The sequence below is a fragment of the Grampus griseus genome (assembly GCF_964374135.1).
Source record: "Grampus griseus genome assembly, chromosome: 5".
NCBI classification, from domain to species: Eukaryota; Metazoa; Chordata; class Mammalia; order Artiodactyla; family Delphinidae; genus Grampus; species Grampus griseus.
Genome location: NC_138998.1, coordinates 56,689,303 through 56,709,193, shown reverse-complemented (window position 1 = coordinate 56,709,193; position 19,891 = coordinate 56,689,303). Strand labels below are relative to the sequence as shown.

Here is a 19,891-nt window from a genome sequence, read left to right as displayed (position 1 = left end):
TTTAAAAACACTTTTCTTAATGAAACTGTACCACATTCCTGATGGCTAACTCATTTCAAGGGTATAAATCTACCCAGTAAGGACTCTGAGCATCAAGAAACCCAATTCTAAACACTCGCATTATAAGTTAAATTATATAACATTTAAATTACAACCATTATGGAAAAATGATGAGATAAAAAAACAAGTGGGAACCCTTGTACCCCAGTCCTGCATAACAAAATTGGTTTTAGAACACTGTTTTCCCATTTTAAAAATTTTTTTCTTTAAAATTTTTATTGGCTTATAGTTGATTTACTGTTTTTCCCTTTAAAATAAGCTTAGAAGCAAGATTTCATTAGCTGAATATATATAAAATGCATATATATTGTATCTTATGGAATTTTTAATGACTGACATAGTATAAAACAGTTAAAAAATTTGCAGTGAAATACATAGGACCTCTGAGCTGCTAAGGAAAAATCCTGTCTAAGGTCTAGGCGCAATTATTAATCATTTTCACAATTTTTCCTTGTACTAAACACTCACAAAAAAATCTTTATCCTTAGGTGTAAGAAACTGTCAAATAGGATATATCCCTGCCATAGTAAATGATGACTTTCATATCCTTTTACCTTTTACTGTTAAAAATGAATGTATATTGTGGTGTGAGAGGTTGTTTTACTAACCTCTCCCGTCAGTAAGTCACGTTCAGAGATGGATTTTCAGTAAAGAAAACCTTTTGTTGGCTCCTTGCTGTGAACAGTAACACATTTTTTTACATAGCTGACTCATATTAGGAAAGGGAACGTAACTGAGCCATACCAGCAGGTCTCTATACACTAAAACCATTTTCTTAGTCAAAAAATGTACAGAATAGCATAATGCTTGTTTTTATCCCAAAGCTCCTTTCAGGTCTCACCACAGTAATCCAAGTGAATATAGTTTGTTGAGATATCTGACAAGCATGAAAAGCACCCTCCTACTCCGCCAAAAGCTATTAATTTTGTTTGTAAAATATCATTAAAAATATAAGTTTGAAAATATAAAGTGCTCATACTCTAGTCAAAGACTTACAGCCTATAATGCTTTCGTAAAGAGAATAAGGGTTACTTACGTTACACATGTAATTGTGCCAAGACCTTGTAACCTGTGGCAACTTCTCTTTTCTTTTCCAGTTTGCTGGAGATCCTTCACGAACAGCTTCCTGAGTGCCAAGAGCAAGTGCTAGGTTAACAGAGTTCACAACATGGGGGTGGGGAGTTGGAGGTAAATCCCAGAAATAAAATTCATTCATCACTTACTTTTGATGCAATCATATATGGAGGAATCAGTTCTATATTCATTTCTTGGAAGAGTTCTCTGCACTGCATAGTAATAAAGTCTCCAGCAAGAGGGGATTTTACAATGCCTATGAAACAGATTAAACAAGGCTAAGAAAGCATTCCATCCAAACTCCCTGGGACAAATTTCCTCTGTGTATTTATACATGATTAATTGTTTTCAAGCAGAATTAATGGAACTATCCCTCCAGGCATGAATGAAGCCATGCATCAGTTTTAAATATACACTATATACTAAAGATTAAAAAAAAAACACTTAAAGACATGACTGGGAAACTGATATACTTTGATAGTCCAAGTCATTGCTTTATTTCATGATCTGTGTCCTCTGTGCACCCTGGTTAAATACAGTTACCTTGCTGAAGGACATAGCCATCGTGAACTGGAATTGCAGTGGTATGAGTGGCTCCACTGTCCAAGATAAGCCCAGTAGAACGACCATTAGCAAATCTAGTTTAAAGCATTAAGGAAAAGAAAGTATCAAGGTTCCTAAAATAATGTTTATTGTAAAGGGAAGGTTTTATTAAGGCATTTTTAAAACATGTGCGTTGTGGCTTAAAATGCATTAAAAAAAAATAAAATAGGGCTTCCCTGGTGGCTCAGTGGTTGAGAGTCCACCTGCCGATGCAGGGGACACGGGTTCGTGCCCTGGTCCAGGAGGATCCCACATGCTGTGGAGCGGCTGGGCCCGTGAGCCATGGCCGCTGAGCCTGCGTGTCTGGAGCCTGTGCTCCGCAGCGGGAGAGACCACAACAGTGAGAGGCCCGCGTACCGCAAAAAAAATTAAAAAATAAATAAAATAATAAAATAAATACGGGGATGAAAGTTGGCATCAAATAATAACTCTGGTTTCAAAACAAATGAGAACAGGCAGGACTTCCAGAATGGTGGTGTGAGGAAGTCAGAGAAACCTTTATCCCAGAGAGACATCTGTTAAACTGGTCCAAATTAGCACAATTATTCAAAGTCCCTGGCACAGATCAAAGGGCTTACAACAAACTGAGAAGCATTTAACAAAATCTATAGAAACTTGGTAAGAACAGTGGGAGGCTGTGACATTTGAGATAAGAACTAAAACCATTCTCACATAGGATTAAAGAACCATTTCAGCAGTTTGGCAGGTGAGTGGCTGTTATCATCATCTCCCCCAACTCAATAGGAAGAGCTATTCCAGGCAGATTCAACAGCCAGTGAATATCAGCAGACTCCACTTATCCCATTTTCCACAGCTCTGTGCTGCAGAAGGCCTACATCACGTGAACATCATAAACCAACATTTAGGAGTAGAGCCATTCACTGGATCATCAAATATTTACTGAGCATCTATTATGTGCCTAGTGATAGGTCTGGTGCCCAATAAAGGAGGGCAGCAGGGAGGTCATTCTCTCACTAGCACTCCTTAAGCAGAGAAGACACGAAGAGGTGAACCAAAACTGTCTCTGCCCTGAATGATATCCTGATAAGTGCAGCAGAGATCAATAAAGCTATAAAAAGAACAGTTTGAGATGCCATGGGAGAGTATATAGGAATATAACCGGTCCCTGGGAAATTCAATTGTAAGCTGGGGAGGGGGACATGGGGAAGAGGAGAAACATGCGGGAAGGCGAGGAGGCAAGAGAGCATAGTGAAGAGGTCAGGGAAGTGCAGCATAGTTCAGTGGGGCCTGAAAGGAGAAGAAAGGCAAGGCTGTGGAAGATGATTCTGGCTTAAATCAGCAGACTGGCAATTAACAAAGATGATCAGAGCTGCAGTGTGAAGACTGGGCAAGATAAGAGGAAGGGGTGCACCTAATGCAATGGCAGTGGATAGAGAAATAAATGGATTTGAGGGTTTGGTTTTGGGCCGGGGGAGGCTGGAGAATAGACAGGTCTTGATAACTACAAAATCTGAAGGGTTAATGAGAAAGATTTCTGGTCTAGACAACTGGGAGTAAGATACTACACAAAGGAGAAAGAATAAATTTGATGGGAGAGAAGAATTTTGGATATATTGAGTTTAAAGTGCTTAAACAGATAACTAATAGAAAAAAGTTCTAGTAGACAGCTGGACGTGGGCCTGGAGCTCACAAGAAAGATCTGGGATACAAACATGGATTTGGAATTTGTCAGTGTATAACTGGTATCTGAAGCCAAGGAAACAGATAGTTAAACCAGAAAGAACATGTCAAGAGGGATGAAGGGCTAAGGGCAGAGAACTAAGGCATGGGCAGGAACGATCAGAGGAAAGAGGTCTGAGAATAAATGGCCAGAACGATAGGTTAGTAATTTATCTTTGCTATTACTGGTACTCCATTGATCTCTGGTCATCTATATACATAAACACTAATTTTATCTCTGTTAGTACAAAGTGATACAGTAACACCAGACTAAAAGTATGTAAGCTCTCCTGAAGATGGCAATTATAAAACCTGGACAAATTATTTTAAGTGACCATTTTAAGATACTGGAAAGTATTCAAAAGTAGTCAAAACTCAGCCAAAACTTATCTTCATGAAACTGCAACCAGAGGGGGTAAAAACTGCAAGTTTGCAGCTTCCTCGCCTAAAAGTGCTTCCCAGCTCCATGGCTATGGTTCAGGAAAGCAGTGATGAAAAATCGCAACTTTACCACCTTGAGTGAACACAGAAAGGAGTTCAGGGGTGGAAGAAAAGCTGGACATTTAAGGTAGAAACTCTGGAAGAAAGAGAACCACAGAAGGGATAAAACCCAAAATCTGAGTATAAAATCTACCCAAATCTCTGGTTGACAACTGAACTATTCAACTGCAGGACTGCAGGGGGACCAACAAAATGCAGAGAACAGAAGGGCAATGCATTCTTGAAAAACAGAGGTGCACCAATGAGTTCTGTGATTTTGCTACCTTTTTAAATCAATGAATTCTCCAACAGCATGCAGCTCTGACAGGAGAAGGCTGAAGCCTGCCTCGCAAATTGAGGTGTCAAGAGGACAGAGCCTGAGGCTGGCAGATAAGAGCCCAGCTATCAATTAAGTCAGATAAAACAATACTACTCTTCTTACTAATATTTTTGTTTTGGAAAACAGAGTTATCTTTTTCATAAAACTGTTATTTTTGTCGACGTTAATGTGTGTATTTTTGTTATTTTTAATTAAATTAATAAGAAAATGTTAAAAGGAGTCTTAGTTTTAAATTCTCAAACAGTAATATTGATAGTTATAACCTACAAAAAACAGAAGCTCTGCGTCATCCTCAGTAATTTTTAAAAGTGTAAAGGAATCCCAAGGCCATGGTTAGGAAGTCAAAACAATTTTTAGAATAATACTAAGATGTTATTTGCCCTTTTCACTGTCATTCTCTCATAAATGTACGAGAGAGTTTTTTTTCCAGAGGCTATGTCATGTGTGATACACAACAGACTGAATGTGATATGAGAATCCAACTTCTGCTATTAAGTCCAACGTTAAAGACATTTGAAAAATTGTGAAACGAAGCCACCCTTCTCATTAATATTTTTGGTTTTGGAAAACACAGTTATTTTTTATTAAAATATTTTATTTATATTATCATACAATGGGCTTATTAATTTACTTAAAATAAGCAAATATAATTTTTTTAAGTTTCTGTCTTAATTTCTAATATGGCAAATACTACCAGATATGATCCACATAAATAAAAGCTCTAGGTATAAAAAGTTTGAGAACCTCTGGGCTAGAAGAACACAGTAAAAAACACTAGTCAGCAAAAGCCAGAAGTGTTAGGAATTCTAGAGGACAATCTACTTCCCTTACCAAATAAATTACAAGAGAAAATAAAGGGGAGGGTGGGTACAATCTACAGACCACAAGAGACCTAAGAGACATATCGAACAAAATACAATGCATGATCCCTGTTGCTTGGGTCCTGATTCAAATATACTAAACTGTTTTTTAAAAAAGAAAATAAATTGTGGTTATATCTTTAAAAAAAAAGAGACATATGGTAACATCTTGTACAGATACATGCTTAATGTCTGGGATTTACTTCAAAACCATGGTGGGAGGGGGAGTGCCTGTGGTTATAGCTAATACCACTTAGCTCTGTGTTGAAAGTTGTTGACCCTGGGTGATGGGCACATGGAGGTTCAATATAATATTCTATCTTATTTTGTGTAAGAAATTTTCTATAATAAAAAGTTAAAAAATAAAACAATACCAATTCTGTTTACATACTCCTTGTAAGGAAGCAGCCAAACAGATCTTATGTTCAAATTCAGAATTGCCGTTTTCAAGCTGTGGACTGGGACCAGTTTGCTTACTTTGACTCCGATTCCTGACAGGATTATTATGAAAATTAAATGATATAATGCACACAATGAGTCTGCTAATACTCTCCCTCCTTCCTCTACTCAAAACCTGCAATGGTTCTCTTGAGTCTAAAGTTCACATTTTTAAAATCTAACATGCAAGACTTCTACAGTCTGATCTAAACATATTTTTACAACTTGTTCTGAAGCCGAACATAAATCTTCAACTCTAAACTAAGTCACTGTGAAGAACGCTTACACTTTCCACCTCCACATTTGTGCTAAAGTCATCTCCAAGACACACCACGACAGACAAATGTTAGATTACAGTTACCACAGTGATTCTCACACATATAAAATTCGCTTGATTATTACAGCAATCCAGGGAGGTATACCAGATAAATGAGTAAAAAGTGAAGTTCAAATTTTAAGTACCTAATTCAAGATCAGTTTATAAGCACTGGAACTTGAACTCTAAATATAGGTCCCCTTCCCCCACATCCTGCAACTAAATTCTCTTTTCTTTACAAAGGCTTGTCAGGCTACAATATTACTCCACTGAACTACAACTGCTATTTGAAAAATTCAAATTAATCATGTACTTCTTTATGACTTTTGCCAATGCTATTTTGAAGTACTATTTAAATCTGTTATTTAGTTTTCAACAAGAATATTATTCTTTGAGATCAGGACATAATATTTCCTTGTCTGTCCCTTAATATGCTTGTAAAAAATATTTGGTGATTAAATCTTAAATGAATTTACATCCAATTTCCACTTTTCTAAGGTACTGGAGAAGAGGAAGGAAATGGCAATCTTTGAATTCAGCTAGGTCAACTGACTTAGATACTGTCCTGTCGTCACATTCCCCTTCTAAAAACAAAAATTTTTGTTTTTGTTAAACTTTGTTAAATTAATGAGAAGAATTTGAGTGCTTCTTTCCTATCTCTCTCTCACATTTTCACATGCATCAGTTCCAATAAGAATACTAAAAGATAGATATCTAAAAGCAATGGAGAAAAACGCCTCAACTTCCGAACAAGCAAGAAGTGGCTCCTGTCTTCCTGCTGAAGGTATCACCTTTAACAGCACCACAGTTACTCCTAAAGAGAAGTTGGGTATTACTCCTTCAAGGATACGCTGTCAAAACGGCAGTTTTGCAAAGGAAGAATGCAGGGATGTTGTAGTGTTCAAACATTAACTCTGTCAGTTTCTCTCTCTTTGCTCTGGTATTCCACTTGAAAAGAGGGAAAAAGAAATGCAAATTATTTATTGTTTAAAAACTAAAGTGTTGATTTATCTCAAAATTCATTTCAGCACTACATTAACAAAGATGTAAAACATTAATAATAGAGTAAAATACCATGGAAAATCTTCTTCATAATATCTTTACAACATTTATTTCTATGTATTTGTAATAAATTTAATAAATAGAAAGTTTATTATTTAATACATAAAATTGTTTGCTGCTATGAATTCTAGAAATTACACTTTTCAAAGTATATGGAAATCTGGATTCTTATAAACGAAGTATTATTAAATCTTTTTTTTTTTAAATCTTAAGAGTGAATCTAAGCGTGAGGGACAATTCGAATTCCGTTTGGAGGCATCTTTGAGCTCGTGGAGTAGACATCATGAGCAAAGCTCACCCTCCCGAGTTGAAGAAATTTATGGACAAGAAGTTATCATTGAAATTAAATGGTGGCAGACATGTCCAAGGAATATTAAGGGGATTTGATCTCTTTATGAATCTTATGATAGATGAATGTGTGGAGATAGCAACTAGTCGGCAACAGAACAATACTGGAATGGTGGTAATACGAGGAAATAGTACCATCATGTTAGAAGCCTTGGAACGAGTTATGAACAATAGCTGTCTTCAACAGAGAAATCAACTGCTTCCACATGTCCCCTCTCCACATTTTACTGCGATGAAAACTGGGTCGTGTACATTTTCTTACTGAACTTTTTTGTTAAATAAACTTTGGTAATAGTCAAAAAAAAAGAGTGAATCTAGTCATCAAAATCTTAAATATGCATTTTAAACCACCAAATTCTCCCACTTGTAGATGGTACTCAAAAGAAACTAGAGTTTAGAAAACAATAACAAAATATTGATAATTTATAATCATTATCTAGTCTTCTGGGCCCTTTTGACTCTGTACCAAATGTATTTCACAAGAGACTCTGGTCTAGCAATTTCCAGCCCTAGTTCAACATTGACTTTAAATATAAATTTTATTATTTAATAAGTAAAATTGTCTGCTGCTATGAATTCTAGAAATTACAGACTTTTCAAAGTATAGGGATATCAGGATTCTTATAAACATGAAGTATTATTAAATCTTAAGAGTGAATCTAGGGACTTCGCTGGTGGCACAGTGGTTAAGAACCCGCCTGCCAATGCAGGGAACACGGGTTAGAACGCTGGGTCTGGGAAGATCCCACATGCCGCAGAGCAACTAGGCCCGTGAGCCATGACTACTGAGCCTGCACTCTAGAGCCCGTGAGCCACAACTACTGAGCCCACGTGCCACAACTACTGAAGCCCGCGCAACCTAGAGCCCGTGCTCTGCAACAAGAGAAGCCACTGCAATGAGAAGCCTGCGCACCTCAACAGAGTAGCCCCCACTCGCCGCAACTAGAGAAAGCCCGCATGCAGCAACGAAAACCCAATGCAGCCAAATAAATAAATTTATATTTAAAAAAAAAGAGTGAATCTAGTCACTCTTAAGGTTGAGTATAAAAGCAGATATACACTGCCCTTGAGGGATAAGGGACAACTGACCAAAATGGGAAGCAGCCCAAGGAAATCAAATGTTAAATTCCCGGAAAAAACAGATAAATAACCACCAGAACCCACTAGGGTACTTTAATTATTGTTCTTTGAGTATTTTAATTATTGAAATAATAAAAATAAAAGTTGTAAGAGTATTTATAAATGAATCTCCCTTTCCCTAATCTTCAAAATTCAAAATATGAATTTCTATGTCTCTTAAAGAAAAAGGAAACACTCTTCAAATGAGTAAATAAACAACCTAGAGAAACTCGAAAAAGTTTGTCTCACCGGTGCTTCTGACATGAGAACAGGATGCAGGCTGGCTTCTGATTTGACATGCATTTTGTAGGTATGATCCAAAATAGCCTGGAAACTATCCCAATCTTCAACTAAAATATAAGATTAATACCTTGAAAATAATGCTTAATCGAAGATTAATACAGCATCTTTTGAGAGACTGTGTCTAATGGTTTAGCACTAATATTGACACTGTAATATACAGAACCTACTTATTTTACAGCTCTGCCTCATAACACAGCACTTCATATAGACATCATCTTTGTCTTCTAGATACGGTTTCTCCAGCCCCAACAGTTACAACCCCTAGACCTGTCCCAGGTGTAATTAATGTATCAAATAGACGTAAAATACCAAATAAATATTATTCAGTAAGTACTTATTAAAGGCCCAAAACGCAATTCAAATGGTAGGAGAAAACACAGAAGAACTGTATGATCTAGAGCTGACATTTAAAAAGCTTACAATCTATATGAAAAAAGATGTAAAGACTTAAAAAAAAATTAGAGAATAGTATGTCTTCAATTTGCCTTCCACCTAAACATCCCACTGAAACTGCTCGCATAAGTTACTGATGAGCTTCTAACAGGCAAATCCAGTGGATACATTTGTAATCTCATCTGACCTCTCTAAATTACTATCTGACACTACTGACTCAAGAGTTTACAAACTTTTTCTGCCGCAGTCCAACAAAGCAATGTCATTCCTTGTAAACATACTTCTATAGGCCTCTCAGGATGGGGTTTTTTTGATCAATGGACCTCCTCTGTAGCTTTAACTTCTCTTTCCCCTTCTTAGCGTAAAGCTCAGTGCCACAGCTGAGAACAATGAGAATCACTGGACTTCTTTACTTCTAGAACTTTTTCTTTTCTTGGCCTTCTCCTGAATTTTCTCCTACTTCCCTAACTGTTCCTTCTCATTCTCCTTCACAGGCACCTCTATTGGTTACATACATGGAAATAAATTTTCATAAGGAATCCTATCCTCAATCCTCTTCTCATATCCCAAACTCTTTCTGGTAAAAAAAAAAAAAAATCAACTCCATGTCTTAAAATCTCTCTCACCTGCTTATTAGATCAGCACCTATATTCAAACACTTTGAACTAATAAGCTCATCTACTTGCTGTGCAGAAAGAGCTAACTTAGCAGACCTGAGAAAGGCCTGCTTGCAAGGCTGACCCTTGGCTGGCATCTAGGAACTTGTTTGGTAAACAGTTCCCTACACTGATATAAAACTTTCCCCAAATACGAATAGCTCACTGTGCCTCAACTGTTTATACAGTGTGGTTTATGTGGAATACCTTTCCTTCTGGGAGTCTGGGGTTTTGGAACATGTTAGGCACAGAGTACCTACATGACCAGCCCCTAATAAAAACCATGGGTACTGAGTTCTTCTTTTTTCTGTATCCAAAAGACAGTCATTTATTCCAAGTATCAAGATAATATAAGAAATAAAATATTTGCAACAAAAAATGTCCTTCCAGTTTTTTTTTAACAGCTCTCTAGAGGTATAATTTTCCATAACATGGATCCATTTTAAGTGTACAATTAAATGATTTTCTTTTGTAAATCTACAAAGTTGTGTGAATATTATTACAATTTAATTTTAGAATATTTCCATCATCCCAAAAAGAAACTTTATGCCCTTTTGCAGTCACTTCCCATTCCATCCACAGCCCCAAGCAACGACTACTTTACTTTCTGTCTGTATAGATTAGCTTTCTCTGATCATTCCATATTAGAGTAATCATACATTATGTGGAGTTTTGCATCTGATTTCCTCTATTTGGCATAAGGCTTTTGGGGTTCTTCCATATTTTAGCTTATATCAGTATTTTGTTCTTTTTATTGCCAAATAGTACTTCATTTTATGGGTATACCACATTTTGTATACCCATTCATCCAATGATGCACCTTGGGCTATTTCCACTTTTCGGCTAATACGGATAATGCTGCTCTGAATGTTTGCATATATGTATTTGTATGGACATATGTTTTCAGTTCTCTTTTGTTGATACCTAGAAGTGGAACTGTTTGGATTACATGGTGAATTTATGTTTAACCTGTTAATAAACTGTCAAATTTTTCCAAAGCTGCTGAACCATTTTTTGTTCTCTCCCAGAAACAGATATGAAGGTTTCAGTTTCTCTATATCCTCATCACACTTGCTATTGTCTGTCTTCATAATATAGCCATCCTGTGAGTGTGAAGTAGGGTACTGAGTCTTTAATGAGCTCTACTAGTAGACCACACACACATGTTCCTGGTTACTGGAGGGATTAAGCGCATCCTTTATGACTTCACTGTAAGCTCTTGGAAGCTTGCACTGGTTTCCTCTGGACTTCTCTACATGCCCCTTTTTTCTGTCAGTTCTGCTTTGTATTCTTTCAGCATAATAAACCTTAACTGTGAGTACACTGACATGCTGAGTCCTGTGAGTCCTTCTAGTGAATAACTGGAACTGAGAGTGATCTTGGGTCTTACACTTGCTTTTTAAGACCATAAAACTTGCTCCTTCCCCTGCTATTCCTACCTCAATGCATGGTACCCCCCATTCAGTGACTCCAATCAAAAATCTAGGAAACTTTCTCAACTCTTTAAACACTTAGTACCATTTGTCTTGGATATCTCTGACAGCCACCTCAGGATCTCTGCCATCAGTATTAAAATTTTAACCCTCTTCATTTCTCATTTGGACTCACCTCCCTAACTGATCTTCCTATCTCTAGTATCTCCCTCCAATCCAGCCTACACAGGACTGTTAGACTAATCTTTCCAGCTGGCACATATGAGCATTTATATATAAAATGCTGTTTAAATTCCTTTGGAGTTACCTTTCAGTTACCAGCTTAATATACTCCTGGCATTACAAGCCCTTTTATGATTGCTCTCTGCCTACCTTTCCTGCAATTGGCCATAATGTACCTACTGTTACAGCCATACTCAATTGATGACACTTCTAAACATGGAAGTTTCTTCCACAACACCATCTCTTCACACATGCTGGTTGCTCTAATTTACCCAGCCTTGTCAGTCAGGCTAATTCTTATTCAGTGATCAAGATTCAGTACAAAAGTTACCTCCTTTGTGAAAACCATCTCTGACCCCCAATGATAGAGTTATATACCCCCCGCCTCTAATCCCACTGCTTATCAAACATAGCACTTATCCTATATATATATATGTGCATGTGTATATATATACACACACACACACACATATACACACATCTATCTCCTCTACCTATGAGTTTCTTGAGGAAAAGAAACACGTTTTATGCATCTTTGTATTCTCAGTGCCTGGAACATCAGTTTATGGAATAAAAACAACAAAAAAAATAGCTGATGTTCAACTTTTAAGAAGCCATTGGTTTATATCTAAAATATATTATGCATACTCTACATTTCGAATCAAATCCATAGAAAAAAACATCGTACCCATCCCATTTTTCAGTGGTGAAATGGCCTCTGTATTCTCCCTCGGAACACGCAGGGCATTAGTATCTATGTAATAGGTGGGACCGCCTTGTTTGCCTTTATCACCATCTATTTCCATCAATGTACTTCCATCATCTCTTTCTACCACCATACCAATAGCAGTAGGGAAATCCACCTGTAAGAGTCAAAAACATTATTTACAAATTTTACCTGCTTTTACCAAGAAGTCATTTCCACCAACTAATGTCTTTTACCATATTTGAGTCAGAATTTCCGCATGAATTTAACTCTACATGAATGGCTTTTGCATATCCAATTAACTCTACCATTCCACTTACCTTGGGACAGTCCTCACCAGCATACCCAGCTCTCACAGTATAGGATCCAATGTCAAAAACAAGGGCTCCAACTTCATCTGAAAAGATGAAAAGATAATTAACATTAACGACTTACAAGTATCATGTGAAAATTAAGAGTACTTAATGTGCTTATATTCATATTATTACTAGCTTGAACCAAGTTTTAAATACACCTTGAAGATTCACTTAATTAAAATATAACAAGTCATACACAGTATATCAGTAGAGGTTCAATCAGGAAAGAGGTGGTACACTAAAATTAGGCAATTTAAGGAGAGTTTACTTATTAAAGGGTCTACTTACAAAAATACAGGCAAAATATAGGAAAACCAGAAAGGGCAGTATGGTACCCTAGGACTAGTAATAACAAATCTGTTGCCACACTTAGAATTGAAGAAACCAGAACCCGGAGAGAGACCTGTATTGGGAGGGCATCGGACAGGAGCTGTGATCTTCAGTTGAGGGATGGAATCAGCCTTGGCTGACCCTGAGGAAAAGGAACCAGACTAATACATTTGCCAACCTCTCTCACCACTGGCTAGGGTGATCTTATAATTTCTCACCCTGAGCCACTACTGAATGTGATAGGAGCCCCTATTAATAATTATACCAGGACAAGAGACACAAAGCAGCAAGTATGGTTACCCTACCATTGGCCAAACCAGAGGCCAAGAGAGTCCACTGATGCAGTCTACAAGGGTCAGTCTTTAAGGGCACAGAGAGGGTGGAAATGGGTGGAAAGTGGATCTGGAGGGGCAAAGGAAAGCTATCCAGTACACTAAGGCATACCATTTTTTTCATACGTTAATCAACATGATATTTCATGCAATTAGGGAAGAAACTTAGCAAAACCCCAAGAAAAATAAGGAACCTAAAGAATAAGAATTTAAGGTATAATAATATAGGCCAGGTAAAAATCATTAAAATGAAGGTATCATTAAAGTTTGCACATTTCCAGATTTGTAGGAGATAAAAGTTTAATACTGAGAGAGAAAGCTAGTATTTTTTTTCATATTCAAATTCAGAGAAAAGCCCCTAATTACACTTTAAAAATACTTCACCCAAAACAGCACGCCTCCTAAAACAAAGCACTTGGGTTTTCTAGGCACTGATTTTTCAAAGGATTTTTTCACTCAGTCATTAAAAATAATAAAGAAATACTACTTAGCTCAATTAAATTGACAAAAATTAGTAAGGCTGGTAAGACCAAGTATTGTCAAAGATGTAGAAAAAGAGGAGCTCTTACACATTTGCTAGTAAAGTTGTAAACTGGGACTTCCCTGGTGGTCCAGTGGTAAAGAATCCGCCTTCCAATGCAGGGGATGCAGGTTCAATCCTTGATCAGGGAACTAAGATCCCACATGCCGCGGGGCAACTAAGCCCACGCGTCACAACTACTGAGCCCATGCGCCTCAACTAGAGAGCCTGCGTGCCGCAAACTACAGAGCCCTGGAACCTGCGCTCTGGAACCCGCACACCACAACTAGAGAGAAGCTCACGCGCCGCAAAAAAAAAAAAAAGTTGTAAACTGATACAACCACTATGGGCAATTTAGTCATATCTACTAAAGTTGAAAATGTGCATACATAGAAATTACACTTACGTCTTCTCTAGAGAAACTCTCTCACGTATATCACAAGGAGACATGTAAGAGAACGTTCACTGGCTATGTGACCTCAGGTGATTTACTAACCTCTCTGCCTCACTTTCCTCATATGTAAAATGTGCATAATAGTCCCTATCTTGCAGGATGCTAGAAGTATGGAAGCACTTAGAACAGTACCTGGTACATAATAAGCACAATAAGTGGTAGCTGCCATTATAATTATTATCATCACACTGCGTGCCACAGGAAAAGGTAGGAAGATTAAATGGTCTCTCAGTAGGAAAATAAACTACAGTTTATTCATAGAGTGAAATACTACATAGTAGTTAAAAATGAATGGTCTAGGGCTTCCCTGGTGGCGCAGTGGTTGAGAGTCCGCCTGCCGATGCAGGGGACGCGGGTTCGTGCCCCAGTCCGGGAGGATCCCACATGCCACGGAGCGGCTGGGCCTGTGAGCCATGGCCGCTAAGCCTGCACGTCCAGAGCCTGTGCTCCGCAGCGGGAGAGGCCACAACAGTGAAAGGCCACGTACCGTAAAAAAAAAAAAAAACAGAAAAAAAATGAATGGTCTACATCTACATGCATTAACATGGATAAATCTCAAAAGAATTAGTTTAAAAAGCTAGTTACTATGCACACATATTTTGATACTACTTAATTCATTATGGATTCACTCACTTAATAAAAGTATAAAAATATGCATAGGGTTGGGGAATATTACATACCAACTTCAGGTTTCTGGTAACCTCTAAGGAGGCAGAGAAGAGGAATCTATATCAACAATATAGATTTTATCTATATTGTTGATTTCAACAATATCAATTTTATTTCCTAAAATATCTGAGGCAAATTTGACAAAACATTACATTTATTTAATCTCAGTAGTGAGTACAGAAGTATCATATATAAACTTACATATACTTTACTTTTTAATGTTTAAAGTATTTCAAAAACTAAAAAAATAATTTAAAAAATAAAGATCAATTATTACACTACAATTATCACAGTTGAGAGATGGTGTCCTTACAGAATAGTGATCTCATTTTTATTGAAATAAAATGAAGAGCCACCTATGTTTGAAAGGAAGTTTCTGTATTTGTTACATTTCCCAAAGTAATCAACTTTTCTCTATACAATCTCTGATCCAAATTATTTTGTCTGAAAGAAAAGGTCCTTAAAGCAGAACACTGCATTTGTTTTCACCACAGCATGTAAACTAAGGTACAAACAGTAAGTATTGTATACCAATGACATGAACTGGTAAACTCTAACACTTTGATTACCAGAATGTTGGGTAAAGAAATATCCTAACTAAATGAATTAATTGCTTGGTTAACCAAAATTTTCTACTCCTGTTCTCAAGGATCAAACTTTTGCCTTGCACCAGGGCTTTTATTTTTTTTTTTTTTTTTTTTTTATTTTTTTTTGCTGTATGCGGGCCTCTCACTGTCGTGGCCTCTCCCGTTGCGGTGCACAGGCTCCGGACGCACAGGCTCAGCGGCCATGGCTCACGGGCCCAGCCGCTCCGCGGCATGTGGGATCCTCCCGGACCGGGGCACGAACCCGTGTCCCCTGCATCGGCAGGCGGACTCTCAACCACTGCGCCACCAGGGAAGCCCTGCACCAGGGCTTTTAACCTTTTCTGTTCCATGGACCCCTTTGACAATGTTCAAGGCTGAAATTCATATGCTGAAGTCTTAACCCCAAGTAACTTAGAATGTGACTGTGTTTGGAGATAAGGTCTTTAAAGAGATGATTAAATTAAAATGAAATCATTAGGGTGGGCCCTAATCCAATGACTGATATCCTTACACGAAGAAGAAATTTGGACACAGATATGTACAGAGGGAAGACCATGTGAAGACACAGGGAGAAGACGGCCATTGAAAGCCAAGCAGAAAGGCCTCCAAAGAAAACAACCCTGTCAATACCTCATCTCAGACTTCTAGCCTCCAGAACTGTGAAAAAATTAATTTTTGTTGTTTAAGTCACCCAGTCTGTGGTACTTTGTTATGGTAGCCCTAGAAAACTAATACAGACAGCTTAGGACACTTATGAATGTCTTCTTAGAATGTTTTCAAATAGACTATAAAAGAAACTAATTAGAATAAAATTCAGTTAGTTAGGGCTTCCCTGGTGGCGCAGTGGCTGAGAGTCCGCCTGCCGATGCAGGGGACACGGGTTCATGCCCCCCGTCCGGGAGGATCCCACATGCCGCGGAGCAGCTGGGCCCGTGAGCCATGGCCGCTGAGCCTGCGCGTCTGGAGCCTGTGCTCCACAACGGGAGAGGCCACAACAGTGAGAGGCCCGTGTACCGCAAAAAAAAAAAAAAATTCAGTTAGTTATATCCCTGGACTCCTTAGGGAGGCCAAGGACTCCATGTTAGCAGTCCCCTCCTCTAACTTACCCTTTCTTAGGTAACCTGCTCCACTCTTACAGCCTCAATTTCTACCTAAACAGTGGTACTTCCAATCTCAAATCTCTCTCAAGCCCTCACCTTCATCCAGATCCAGATCTCAAACTTCTTACTGTACACTGCTTTCACCTGATGTCCCATGAGTACCTCAAATTCAACATACCTGAAGCACTGTCTCCTTGTCCCCGTCCTGCCTAATCTAATCTCAGCTGTGCTTATCACAGTTAGTAGTGGCTCCAGTCATCAGAGGCAAAAATCTTCCTGAACACCTTCATATCCCTCATCAAGTTCTGACAAATATTTCTGCTAAATATTTCTCAAATCCCTTCTTCTTTAATACCATTGCCACTGCCTTGAGTCAAGCTCTTATCTCAACCAGGAATTACAACTCCCTACAGGTACTGTGCTTCCATCTTTACCATCTCAATCCACCTTTCAAACTGCTGCACTGTTATCTTTCAAAACTGTAACTGAACATTTTGGTACATAAATCCTTCAATGAAAAGAAAAGGGAGAATCATTCAGTGGTTTTCCATCATCCCAAGATAAAATTCAAATTATTCTACCCAGGTGATATTCAAGACCTAGCATAATCTGGCAGCAGTCTCTCCTTCCACCTCATACACTACCATTACTGAAGATTATGTTGTCTCCTAAACACACCATCTACTCTGCATACGCTGTCCCTCTCTATTCTTCTTTCATCATCCTCATAATCTCCTTTGTAAAGTCCCTTGACTCTTCCACATTGAGTTAATAACTTTTTTGTCTGTGCTATCTTTGTATCTTCTATATATTGTCATTATTGAACATACTTCACTGAATTTATCATCCATATAAGACACTATAAACTATAAGCTGCACCATTAGTTCACGCACCACTAGGAGAAAAACATGCTGCCAATTAAGCTCTGCCACGCCATCAATAATATTCCAACTTCAGCTTTAAATGTGTGTGTGTGTGTGTGTGTGTGTGTGTGTGTGTGTGTGTGTGTGTGTGTCTGGGGTGGAATGTACAACTAAAAATAAATTAAATATGGTGTCTATTTATTTGACTGACTCACTTACAAGACTGCGAGTTTCTTGAAGGCAGAAGCTATACTTTGCACATAGCAAGCACTCAAAATTTTTTTGTGTGAAAAGAAAAATCTAACAAATCAGTTATTTTCCTGTCTTAATCAGTGTGGTAAACTGGACATAGTAGAATTTTAATTGGAAGAAGACTCTTGATTCTCAGAATTTGGAAACCCTTTCACAGTAAACCCTTTGGAAAATGTGACCCACTATAAATACTGGCCATACAGTAGTAGCTCAAACACAAAATCATACACTTATTTTTGTGAGTTTTATATACTTTATATGTGAAATAGGCTTTAAGATATATTCCTCTACATAAGCAAATGAGAAACAGGATGTTTATTCTGAATACCTAAACCATACATGAGTATGTTGTGATTCCATACTTGAAAAATGGCTTATGGAGAAACAACCAAAATCTTTTTATTTTTAATTTTTTTTTTTATGGGGAAGGGTTTTACTGAAATGCCTTTTCTTTTCCTGCTCCCCACTTACTAGAAAGTTATGTAACTCTGGGCTGGTTAACCTCTTCTACACCTCATTTTCTTCTTTAATAATATGGGGATAAGTAGTACCACCTCCAGTGGTTGTTGTGGATTAACTGACCTAATGCATGTATTAAATGCAATGCATGAAAAGCCTCTGGAACAGTTCTTGGTACACAGTATGCACTCAATAAACGTTAACTGTTGGCATTATTAGTATCCATTTCTACGTTAGTCACATTAAACAATGCCTTGTAAGGAAATACTCAGTGGACAGCCTTTAGGTTCTTGGATCAGTGAACCTGAAAGTCAAAAGAGTCAGCAGCCTCCATAAGGCAAAGGTACATAGATCAGGTCTTTCTGTCAGGATTACATCTTCTGATGGGGAAGAAGTAAATCATGAAGATCCACTAGGCTTTCTCAAAAGTAAAACTGGAAAACTACTGACTCTCACATTTGAGAAGTCAAAACCAAAAGCATATATGGAGAAGGAGAGGGTGAGGGTCAGCGTGTCACCTGAGTGGGGACTCAAACGTCACTCCAAAACTACTAAAACCTTTGAAAACCTTATTTTCATCTCCTACCTATAAAATGCCATCCGCTTCAGAAAGCAACAATAACAAAAGCAGCACTTTGGGTTTGCCTCTTTCTTCTCTAACTCATCAAACACAACACAAAGCATGAATCATACACATCAGTGCTTCATCTAGGTATCTTGCAAAACCGGAGGCTCTGACTCAGTAGATTTAGAGTGGGGCTTAAGAGTCTGCATTTCTAACGAGCTTGCAGGTGATGCTGATGCTGCCGATCCTTGGATCATACTTTGAGCAGCAAGTGTAGCATTATCCCATTTACCTTCACAACCACCCCAATGGGTAGGAACCATCATTCCACAAAAAAGGAGCCTGAAGTTGGGAAAAGTTAAGTAACTTGCCCAAGGCCAATGAGCTTACTAAATGGTGAGCCTGATATTATTCTAACCCCGGTCTGTGTAGTCCCCAGGCCCGTGGTAATCGTTCACTACACCGCAGCCCACCCAACCGTAACCATCCTTCAATTACATGTGTTCCTAAATTAAGCCGGAGCAGACCCGCCCACAGGTAACTCCGGAGCATCCACAGTCAATAAATAGGCAAGAGTCACTGAAAGGTGTGAGGTAGAGTGAGCTCGGGGCGCGGACGCAGAGGAGGCTGCGTCCTGAGTGACCGCCACTCCTTCAATCAGTTCCACTCCTCAGGACTCGCTCTGCCATCTCCGGGACGCCGCGGAAACCTTCCGTCCACGCCGGAGAACTGCCAGGACCTCCCAAGTTTAAGAACATGCGAGCGCACACACGCCGACAGAGCCGGCTGTGAGACAGGAAACCCCGGGGCCGGTCACCCCAGCCGCGGCTCGTCGGGCTGGGCCCCCGCGAGGAGCTGCCCGCCTAGCCCCGAGGCGGCGCGCACCCTCGAAAGCCGGCTCCTCCGCGGGCCGAAGCTGGCAGGAGCCGCAGGGGGCGGCGACTCCGGGCGCCTGAGGCACTCGCTGAGCCGGGGCGGGGGGGGGGGGTCCAGGGGCGGGCAGAGCGCGGGGCGGAGATGGGGCGGGGAGGCCGGGGTCCCGAGACAGGGAGACCGGAAGGGCCGCCGGGGAGGAGAGGGGAGGGCTGGGGGCGGCGGTTACAAATCCCACGCGCTAAAAAGGCGCGCTCTCTCCATCGGCCGCACTCACTCACCTCCCCCGTACACCCCGCCGCTCATGGCTGCTATCGACGCGACTCCTACGCTAAAGGCCACCCGGTGAAGTGACTGCAACGGCCGCGACTGCGGGTCCGGAGAAGCGTTGGTCCCCGACTCTCTTAACTTCCACTGCCACCCCCCTCAGGCAACAA

At 39.2% G+C, this 19,891-nt stretch overlaps 3 protein-coding genes across 3 annotated transcripts in view; 2 read left to right on the top strand and 1 right to left on the bottom strand.

The window, feature by feature from the left end:
• MRPL47 (mitochondrial ribosomal protein L47) overlaps positions 1-1,278 on the top strand; it is a gene marked incomplete at its 5' end in the record, with an annotated part of 33,073 nt that extends 31,795 nt beyond the window's left edge. Inside the window, one exon of the mRNA XM_082654351.1 lies at positions 1,158-1,278. Coding sequence (XP_082510477.1) covers positions 1,158-1,215 — 58 coding nt within the window. The 3' untranslated portion in view covers positions 1,216-1,278. The remainder of the gene's footprint in view (positions 1-1,157) is intronic.
• ACTL6A (actin like 6A) overlaps positions 1-19,891 on the bottom strand; it is a 27,527-nt gene extending 7,636 nt beyond the window's left edge. Inside the window, exons 1-8 of the mRNA XM_082654349.1 lie at positions 19,736-19,891; positions 12,414-12,490; positions 12,076-12,250; positions 8,630-8,730; positions 6,702-6,799; positions 1,678-1,772; positions 1,284-1,390; positions 1,097-1,186 (exon numbers count right to left, since the gene is read on the bottom strand). Of these exons, the coding sequence (XP_082510475.1) occupies positions 1,097-1,186; positions 1,284-1,390; positions 1,678-1,772; positions 6,702-6,799; positions 8,630-8,730; positions 12,076-12,250; positions 12,414-12,490; positions 19,736-19,760 (768 nt within the window). The 5' untranslated portion in view covers positions 19,761-19,891. The remainder of the gene's footprint in view (positions 1-1,096; positions 1,187-1,283; positions 1,391-1,677; positions 1,773-6,701; positions 6,800-8,629; positions 8,731-12,075; positions 12,251-12,413; positions 12,491-19,735) is intronic.
• Positions 7,143-7,526, top strand: LOC309822652 (small nuclear ribonucleoprotein G-like; the record flags this gene model as incomplete). Its single annotated transcript, XM_082654623.1, has 1 exon — positions 7,143-7,526. The coding sequence occupies exon 1, from the start codon at positions 7,197-7,199 to the stop codon at positions 7,524-7,526; it is 330 nt and encodes a 109-aa protein (XP_082510749.1). The 5' UTR covers positions 7,143-7,196.